This window comes from Vicia villosa, linkage group LG5, assembly GCF_029867415.1.
Source record: "Vicia villosa cultivar HV-30 ecotype Madison, WI linkage group LG5, Vvil1.0, whole genome shotgun sequence".
In the NCBI taxonomy this organism is placed as follows: Eukaryota; Viridiplantae; Streptophyta; class Magnoliopsida; order Fabales; family Fabaceae; genus Vicia; species Vicia villosa.
This window is the reverse complement of record NC_081184.1, coordinates 131210989-131221797: the sequence shown is the minus strand read 5'-3', so window position 1 is coordinate 131221797 and position 10809 is coordinate 131210989. Positions and strand designations below refer to the sequence as shown.

Here is a 10809-nt window from a genome sequence, read left to right as displayed (position 1 = left end):
AGTGAAGATCCTCGACATTAGAGAAAACGTGGCATCTTGGTGATGGCAAAACTAGGGGTGGCAAAGCGGGCGCCCAACCCCACCATATGCCCGCCAAAAAAAGAGTGGGGCGGGCATATCCGCCAAGTTAAAATGGGCATAAAAACCTAGCCAACCCCGCCAAGGTGGCAGGTTGGCGGGCGGCGGGCTCGCCCGCTTATTTATTTATTTATCATTTTTTTAATAGATTATTATACTTTTTTTACATTTTAATTAGATTTTGTACATAGTTTTTAGAACAATTTTTATAAAGTATCTTTTAGAGAAATTTTACTTAAAAAATATTACATATATTCACAAGTAAATGTATAAAATAAAATTATCAAGAATTAGAAATACTATAATTAACTAAAAAAGAGCGGATTTTAACGGGCGGCGGACTATGGCGGACAGCGGGTTTTGGCGGGCGGCGGGCCTAAAATCTCAACCCAACACGTGCTTAAATTTGATCTCTTGGATATTTGGGATATTTGCAATAGAGATGGCTTAAAACAATGTGAAGAGGTAATTTTGTTGGCCATTATCAATGTCCTTTATACCATCTGGTATTGCAGAAACCAGAAAAAGTTTCATAACGAAAACATATTTTGGAAAAGTGCTTTAAGCTTGATCATTGCAAATGTCAATCTAACTGGCAACCTTACCAAAGCCACCACCTCAAGTAGCATTATGGATTTTAAAATTCTAAATATCAAGGATCATTAAAGTGATTTGGCAACCACCTATCCCCTCCTAGGTAAAATGTAACACAGTCAACACGTCTCTTAGAGTCCTTGGTCATGATGCTTATGGGGGCATCTTCAGGGATCACTCTGCAAATCTTATAAGGCGTTTCACTGAAAACTTTGATCAAAACTTTGCTCTGAATACATAATTTATTGGAGTAATGACAACAATCGAGTTAACCATTGTGAAAAACCAGAGACATTTATAGGTAGAAACAGATTTTAAACTGATTGCTCATGTTTTTCAGCAACATTAACATTGTTGCTCGGCATCTGAAGGATAGATAGCAATTGTATTTGTAAAACTAACAACATGAGTTTTATTATATCGCATATTTTTAAGGAGGGGAACCATTGCACAAACAAATTAGCTTCATTAGGCCTATCCATTCAAGCCTTTATTTGATGGAAAGAAGCTCTTGTGTTTATTTTTTACGATTTGGTTCGTAATAGACTACTTTAGATTTTGTTAGCATTGTATGGTTTTGGTTATATATATATATATATATATATATATATATATATATATATATATATATATATATATATATATATATATATATATATATATATATATATAAAGTGGAGGCCTCGTTAATGTTATCCTTTGCACCCCATTTTCCCTCTTTGCTTCTGAACTGCCATTGCTCCATCCCACACTTCAAACTTCCCTCGTTAATGTTATCGTAACTGTAATTGGGTGAATAATATGTGATTGATATTTTATTATCTATATCTTATAATATTGGTTAAATGTGAATGAGACTCACCCTTACTGTTGTTATTTTTCAGATTGAGGAGTAGCTTTTGTACTTGGTGAGGATTAGCTCGTCAAGTAATTCGTTAGATTCAGTTGGGTCCCTGTCATGCTCTGGTCGTGTAACACTGGGGACGTTATTTAGAGTTACTTGATAAACTCTTACCATTGGATGTTTTGTTTATGGTGGTGTTTTGAGTCTATGACTCTGGTTGTTTTATTATTCAGATGTTAAAGATATTTTCCGCTGTGTTAACATGTTAATCTGAATAATTTTGGTTTAAAGTTCTCTTTTATGGCATGACATGAGTATTGTTTTAATTATATGGAAGTTGTAATGCCCTTTTCATGTTTTACTCTGATTATTGTTAAATATTTCCGCGGGGTTTTAGAAGGGTGTTACATGAGGCACCGTGTATGATAACCCACTATTTGTGAGAGATTCAAACCCTTATAACTTAACCTTATTTCTTAGTTAATAAGTCTTATTAGGTTAATTCAAGTAGATTTTGCTGTTTTAGTTCAATTTGTGTAGAGCACAATATGGGCTCTCTTTTGACTGCTGAGATGATAAGTTCTAGCACGAAAAAATTGGCGGAGCATCAATTCAACCTTACTTCCCAGTAGGCCTTAAAGCCATAAGATGCTTATGAAAGGAGTGAAGATCCTCGACATTCGAACAAGCGTGGCATCTTGGTGATGGCAAAACTATAAACTTCCAGTTTGGTACCTAGTGTGGAGAACCTTAAGTAGATCAACTCAATCTTCCTAACTCAAGCTAATCTTCTTTCCAAAGTTGGATATTTTATTCACAACTCCAGGTGGCATGTTCCCACTGACCTGCTCAGTATGTATCTTACCTTGAAAGAGATTTTACAACATGTACACATCCCTTTATCTCCAAGGCCAGACAAACTCAGGTTGATTCACTTAGTAGTTGGAAATTTGAACTTCAAAGACACATACCTCTTTAAGGCTCCTGCTGATACAAACATAAATTGGGCAAACCTAATTTGGAAAAACGATATTCCTCCCTCAAGATCACCGTTTGTCTGGAAGCTCATACAACATAAAGTTCCAACTGATGAGGTCTTAGCAAAAAGAGGTATTTCTTTGTATCATTCAATCTGTGTTCTGTGTGGCTGCCATGAGGAAAATACCGAACATCTTTTTTTTCTTCTGTTTCTTTGCTCAAAGGTTATGGAACTGGTTATCCAGTTTGACCCAATATGTGCTTAAATTTGATCTCTTGCATATTTGGGAGATTTGCAATAGAGCTGGTTTAAAACATGTGAAGAGGTAATTTTGTTAGCCATTATTAATGTCCTTTATACCATCTGGTATTGTAGAAACCATAAAAAGTTTCAGAAAAAAAACATTTTAGAAAAGTGATTTAAGCTTGATCATTGCAAGTGCCAATTTAACTGGAATCCTTACCAAAGCCACCACCTCAAGTAGCATTTTGGATTTTAAAATTCTAAAGGCCTTTAAAGTCTCCTCTCATCCCTCTAAAATATCAAGGATCTTTAAAGTGATTTGGCAACCACCTATCCCCTCCTGGGTAAAATGTAACACAGACGACACGTCTCTTAGAGTCCTTGGTCATGCTGCTTGTGGGGGCATCTTCAGGAACCACTCTACAAATCTTATAGGGTGTTTCGCTGAAAACCTTGATCAAAACTTTGCTCTGAATACATATATTAGAGTAATAAGAGCAATCGAGTTAGCCACTAAGAAAAACTGGAGACACGTATAAGTATAAATAGATTCTAAACTGGTTGCTCATGCTTTCAGCAACATTATCTTTGTTCCATGGCATCCGAAGAATAGATGACTCAATTGTATTTGTAAAACTAACAACAAGAGTCTTATTATATCACATATTTTCAAGGAGAGGAACCATTGCATAGACAAATTAACTTCATTAGGCCTATCCATTTCGTAATAGGCTACTTTAGATTTTGTTAGCATCATATGGTTTAGGTTTTATGTCTCCCCTCTTTTTTTAATCATCTTTTATCTTTTATCTTTAATTTAATTTTTGGAAATTATGGAGGGATAAATTTGGATTGACATAAAAAGCGGCGGCCTCATTAATGTTATCCTTTGCACCTCATTTTCCCTCTTTGCTTCTGAACTGCCATTGCTCCATCCCACACTTCAAACATCCCTCTTTCCCTGCTCCGGAGGCGGGATATTTATATTCAAACTTCCTTCTTTTCCTCTTTCTTCTCTCTCAATCTCATTCTCCCTGAATGGAGTTACCAACCACTACTATTGTTCTTCATTCTTGTTCATATTCATCCTTCCATTCTCTTCCACCCAAATTTCTCAATCTTAAATCACCTCTTCCTGATTTACCTTCTCCCTTATCCATTACTACCACCAATTCACTTCGCTCTTCATTCTTCCCTTTCTTCTACAAAGGTCAGTCACTTCCTTTTCCTTTCTTTGCACAATTATATTATGCCTCTAATTATTTACAAACTGCAATCTATTTGTTCCGCTTTACTTAACCTAATATTAGTGTCACCGTTATGTTTATGTCAAAAGATTTGGAAAAACTTCGCAACACATGCTTGGCTGCTGTAAAAGTCTATGAAGCCGCAACTGAGAGTAATGAAGTACTAAATTCTTCTTACCAGAAGATAGACAAAGATTCAGTGGCTAATTGGCTCCGACTGTGTTATGACCTGGAAGAAGTAGGAAGGATACACACAGTTATCTTGAAATGTTTTAGAGATTCAAGTACTTATGTTGATAATAATTTGATTTGTAGTTATTTAAGATTCGGTAACTTAGCTCGGGCACGTAAGGTGTTTGATGGAATGCTGAGAAGAGATACAGTTTCATGGACTGCTATTATTGATGGGTATTTAAAGTTTAACTTGGAGGATGAAGCTTTTGAGTTATTTTGCGGTTCAATTAAGCACGGGGTTCGGCCGAATAATAAGATGTTTGTTTGCTTCATGAATTTGTGTTGTAAAAGAGAGGATATAGCGTTGGGGAAACAAGTCCATGCGTGTATCTTGAAAAGTAACTGGAGGAATTTGATTGTTGACAGTGCAGTTGTTAATTTTTATTCGAAGTGTGGTAATATATCAAGTGCGTTTAGAATGTTTGATCGTATGGAGAAGCGAGATGTGGTTTGTTGGACAACGATGATTACTGCTTGTTCCCAACAAGGGTTGGGATACGATGCCTTGTTAATGTTTTCGCGGATGCTATGTGATGGGTTCTTTCCTAATGAGTATACCGTATGTGCTGCACTGAAGGCTTGTGGAGAAAATAAAGCATTGAAATTTGGGGCGCAGCTACATGGTGCGATAGTAAAGAAAATCTGCAAGAATGATGTTTTTATAGGAACTTCTCTAATTGATATGTATGCGAAATGCGGGGAGATTGATAGTTCTAAAAAGGTGTTTGATAGAATGAGGGTTAGAAATACGGCTACATGGACGTCGATTATATCAGGGTATGCGCGGAATGGGTTTGGCGAAGAGGCTTTAAACATTTTTCGATTAATGAAGAGGAAAAAAATATATGTTAATAAATTGACACTTGTATGTGTTATGATGGCTTGTGGTACAATTAAAGCTTCACTAATTGGAAGAGAGGTTCATGCGCATAAAATCAAAAGTATTGTCCATACTAACACGTACATAGAAAGCTCTTTGGTATGGTTCTACTGCAAATGTAAACAATACTCTCATGCTTTAAATGTGCTCAAACATATGCCTTTTAGGGATGTTGTTTCATGGACTTCCATTATTTCCGGGTGTGGTAGGCTCGGGCTTGAAACCGAGGCTCTGGAGTTTTTGCGGGAAATGATGGAGGAAGGTGTGTCGCCTAACTCCTATACTTACTCGGCAGCTTTGAAAGCTTGTGCGAAATTAGAAGCTCCAATGCAAGGAAAATTGATTCATTCTAATGCAAGCAAGAACCCTGCTATGGCTAATGTATTTGTGAACAGTGCTTTAATATATATGTATGCGAAATGCGGATACATTGCGGATGCTTTTCAAGTTTTTGACAACATGCCAGAGAGGAATTTGGTTTCTTGGAAAGCCATGGTCTTGGGTTATGCGAGGAATGGGCATTGTAACAAGGCCCTAAAGCTCATGTATAGAATGCGAGCTGAAGGTTTTGTAGTGGATGATTATATTTTTTCGACAGTTCTTACGGCGTGTGGATGCATCGATTGTGGAGACATTGACTGGGATCTCGAGTCTTCTGCAAGACTGTAGACTTAGGGGATGAACCTAATTAGATATATATAGGAAAGAAATGTTATAGAAGTAATTAATCCATTTCCTTTATCATTTGAATCGGAGTTTAATTGTAATCGGTTACATGATTTCTGTGCAAGACTTGTTATGATCTTCAAGTCTTCACTTGGGTAAGCCTTACTCTTTGTGGTGTTCACTATCATATTATTAACAACATGATTCTGAAATACCCTTTGGTTATTCTGTTCTGTCATGATCTAGAGTAAGACACAATTTACCAGCAGTTGGATTTATGCCCTCTGGTTGCACAAATGGCAGATACAGTTTATGCTTGGAATTCAACTTTAAACTGGCATATGAACATTCCAATGTATGTTATTGCTATCATTTTCTATGATTAGATTTAATGAATATATCTATATTAGTCCTTTTAGGGGTGTGAAAGACCTAAACCGGTACTTTAATCCATTCTAACTCATAAGCTTTGGGTTGGGTCTGACCTGGAAAGGCTTTGATCCTAAACCAACCTTCATATTTGAGATTTTATCTTGACACCCTACAAGTTCAACCTTCATATTTGAGATTTTATCTTGACACCCTACAAGTTTAACCTGACAACCCCACATACCGAATTTTTTGAAAAATCCAATATCTTTAATAATTTTTTGAATTTTAGAAAAATTCGGTAGTTCATATTCAAAAAGTAAAAAAACTAAAATAAATAATACTACCGGATTTTCAAAAAGTGTCCTAGGTTACTGGATTTCTCGAAAAAGTGTTGTAGTTTATCAATTTTGTGAAAAATCCGATAGTCTTAAAAAATTTTTGCTTGTCAAATATGAACTATCGACAGTTTTCAAAAATCTGAAAATTACAAAAAAAAATTCAAAATTCGATAGATGCAAAAAAAAAAAAAAATTAATAAGGACATAAAGGTAATAGCACTCCCACAAGTTAAATTTGGGGAGTGTCAAAACAAAAACTTTTCATATTTGTGTATGTATTTGTTTATTCAGAATAAATATAAATAATCATCTTTAATTTAGTAGTTTCTAAAAAGATTCTTTATAATTTCCTGAAATAAAGTAGAAATTTAATAGTTTTCGAAGAGATTCTTTAAATATAAATAATCATCTTTAATTTAGTAGTTTCTAAGTAGATTCTAAATAAAGTAGGAATTTAATAGTTTTCGAAGAGATTTTTAAAAATTATATTCTCCAAAAATAAAATGGTAGTGTTATAATTATAAAAGGTCTCGTCTAAGAGTGACGTCTTTAGACCGACCCATAAAAGGCGATGTAGGACTGTCGCTCAAAGGGAGATATCGCACTGCCGCAGGACTTTTCGATCACCCAAAAGTGGAAATTGTGGAATAAGACGTTTTTGGGGGAGATAGAAGTTAGGGTCAATAATTGATTCACGAATTTTAAGAAAATAGGGATTCAACAGTCCACCTTTGACCGAGTGGAAAATGATCCTTCCAAAGAGAATCCTAGGTCCTAGAGGTCTTTATAAATACATCTCCTAAGTATGAGAAGAGGACACATCTTAAGCAACATACACAACTAGAACCTTAAGCATAGTGCTCTGGGAGAGATCATTCTCGACACCCAAAAGGGTCATAACACACGACTGGCCATAACCATAAGCTTGCTCCTAAACATCATCGATCATCAGCAAAGCCTCTCACCTCACGTGAGCATGACTCCTAAATAAGGATGGCAGGCAGACCCAAACCCGCAGGGTCCTCCCGCACCCGAATCCGAGTCAACGGGTGAAAACATGAGTTGAATGGGTTTGAGATTGGGTGTCACACGATATTTCGGGTGCGGGTTTGGGTAGTGTGAAACCCGCACCCAAAACCCGAAACCTCACCCGCTTAGACCTGAAATTACATAAGTGCCCATAAATATATATAAGTTGTAGGGAAATTGATAAAAAATTTCAATGTTGTTCTTGTATTTTATGTGTTTTGCTGCGGGTTTGAGTTCGGGTAAAAAAACTCGAACCCAACGGATGTGGGTGTGAGTGTTACTTTGCCACCCGAATAGCCTTTGGGTTTAGTTTCAGGTTCAGGTGCGGGTTTGGGTAGTTTGAAACCCGCACCCAACCCTACCCGTTACCATCCCTACTCCTAAACTATCTAAAATGTTCTCATTGCCCTTGTATGGGAAACACACACACACACTTGTACTTTTTGACTAGTACAATGGTGTCCACCGTGGGGTCACGGTAAAACTAACCTAAACTACACTTCTCCTCTAACTCTCTCCATGTTCCCTTCAAAGATGGCACATAGAGGTTAATATCATCTTTTCGAGGAGGACGCCCTCGGCCTTGACCTTCACGGTGATGATCCCTTGGTCATCACTATGCAACAGAGAAATTGGACATCAAGCGCGTTCTGATAGACCCCAACAACCCAGTTGACGTCTTGTTTTGGGACACCTTCCAAAAAATGCAACTCAATCCAAAAGACATAAAAATGTTCACTGGTTCTTTGACGAGGCTATCCGAAAAACATGTACAAATAATGGACCACATAACCCTGGAAACTACATGAGGCGAAGGAACTAATGCAAAGGTGATTGACGACATCTACCTCATTAGGGACGCCATATCACCATATAATATCATTTTTGGACGGCCGACTATCAACGATTTATGAGCAGTCATACCCACTCTGTACCTAACCCTAAAATACCCGCCCCTGATGGACGAGTTGGTGCAATCCTAGGGGACCAACAAGCATCTCGAAAGTGCTATCAAAGTCGCCTGGAGACATCTAGAGAAACGCTCACCCTTATTGATGTCCCCTCTTCCGAAGTTCCAAATAGTAACTTCGAATGTTGTGACCCCAGATTGAGAGAGGAAGTGGAAAGGCTCACGCCCACAAAAGATTTGAAGGAGGTCCAGATAGGTCCTCATGTGCATCAATGTTCCCCTGGGCCACCTCAGACATGCTAGGAACGGACACCAAAGTGGTGAGTCATCGCCTCGCAATTGACCCTTCCTGCAGACTAGTGGGGTTGAGAAAGCAGAAAGTTGGCGAGGAAAAGAAGCTCGCCATTGACGAAGAAGTAGGAAAACAATCTCACGTCTGGTTCATCTCGGAAACGAAGTATCCCACATGGATAGCCAACGTGGTTCTAGTACGGAAAGCTAATAATAGATGGCACATGAGTGTATATTTCATTGATCTGAACGCCACCTGTAACATCTTAAACTGCTTTCCTAATTTTTTTTCATTGCAAAACCAATTATAGTGTATTCTCTCCTTTTTTTTATAAACACTTGTATTAAAAGCACAAAGAGTACAACCCAATGTAAAGGGAAACAAACAACATAAAAACAACCACCTACGCGGTCACAGAAAAAATCAAGACCACACTACAAACCAAGGTACAAGGAAGATTTGGAAAACAACATTTCCCTAATAAAATCACCACTACCCTTAGATAAGATAGAAAGCCAATCCCAACCAAGAGTTTTGACAAAAAGGAGAATCTCCACCAAATTCCAACCGGCATTGTAAAACACAACGTTGTTTCTACTAACCCAAATACATCAACAAATTAAAAGCCGAAAAAAAAACAAAGAAATAAATATTAATGATTTTGACCAAGGCCACCAAAATAAACTCCAAGAAAGTCATTTTATTTATATATATATATATATATATATATATATATATATATATATATATATATATATATATATATATATATATATATATATATATATATATATATATATATATATATATATATATATATATATATATATATATATATATATATATATTTACTATTTTTTTCATATCTTATAATCTCTTGATTAACATGGCCTTTGTTTTATATTTAAAAAATGATTTTTTTATTTTTTTAAAAACATTTATTAAAATATTATACATTTTTTCAAATCACTTTTTTTAAATTGAAATACTATTTTGACATTCTATAACATGAACATAAATTATTGAAGTTTAAAACATAGTTAAAATCATATTTTTTTTTTTATAAAAAAATGTATTTCAAATATAATTTTTTACAAAAAACTTTTTAAAATAGTTTTGAATTTAAATGATATTTTGAAATTTTAATATGAAAACAATTATACTACAAGGAAGAAATATCTGAAGTTACATTTTAAGTATAATTATTTAAATCGAATTTTTATTTAATTTTTTTAAAAAAAATTTGTAAATTTTTTTCAACAAAAACATATTACGTTATAAAAATAATTTAAAAAGAAAAACTGAAACAAATGTCCCCAATAAAATCCAATATAAATTGATTCAATTTTAGCATCCTCAACTTAAAAAATAGAGAGTATCTTGAGCTTCTTTCTTGTAAACTTCATTCGTAAACTATATAAGTCTCAATGAAATTTGTGAAATACTTCAGCAAGAAATAATAACTTTCCGGTATAGTGTGATAGTAAAAGTAGGCAACAAATCAATCGTTCACGCACCTTCTTTTAGTTATTGTAAGAAGAAATCCCATGTGATATATTTATATTCCAAGACACCCAAAAAAAAACATGTGAGAAAGCATTATGAATAGTAAATAGTCAATTACGTGTATCTAGTTTTAAGAGAATACACTATATCATGCTCTATTTTGGATTTGCCTCGAGCCTAATAGAAGTATATTCTTTAACCTAAAAAAGGCCCTCCCTGAAACAGTAAAAATAATGGAGTTGCATCATTCTCGGGCAGAAACAAATAAAAGATGAAAGAGAAGATGGAGAGAAAAATGAAGAGGGAATTAGAGACTGAATAACTAAGAGAACGTTAGAGAGAAATAAAATCTTGTAGGGAGATGTAGAACACTTAAATCTTTAATGTCTACTATTTTAGAAGGTGATATGGTATTATGAAAGATAAAAATTAACAACTTTTCTGAAAATAGATAAACATAATTGACAACTTTTCTACTATATAATGTGAATTTTTTAGTAAACAACTTTCCTTTATTTTTTTGTTAACCAGATGTTTGTCCGTACAATTTTATGAGACTTATAGTTAATAATTATAATGGACAAATCTTAGATTTTC

General features: G+C 35.1%; 1 protein-coding gene across 1 annotated transcript; it reads left to right on the top strand.

The window, feature by feature from the left end:
• The first annotated feature begins 3575 nt into the window (after positions 1 to 3575).
• Positions 3576 to 6349, top strand: LOC131607374 (pentatricopeptide repeat-containing protein At4g18520, chloroplastic-like). The gene is made up of 2 exons (XM_058879387.1): positions 3576 to 3948; positions 4075 to 6349. Exons 1-2 carry the CDS (start codon positions 3777 to 3779, stop codon positions 5766 to 5768), a joined length of 1866 nt encoding a protein of 621 aa, XP_058735370.1. The 5' UTR covers positions 3576 to 3776; the 3' UTR covers positions 5769 to 6349.
• Positions 6350 to 10809: the final 4460 nt, after the last annotated feature.

Excerpts from the sequence above, each read along its gene's own strand:
- LOC131607374 (XM_058879387.1), top strand. The coding sequence starts at position 3,777 with ATGGAGTTACCAACCACTACTATTGTTCTTCATTCTTGTTCATATTCA. Across the intron at positions 3,949-4,074 it reads CTTCCCTTTCTTCTACAAAG|ATTTGGAAAAACTTCGCAAC; the intron begins GTCAGTCACTTC and ends TTATGTCAAAAG.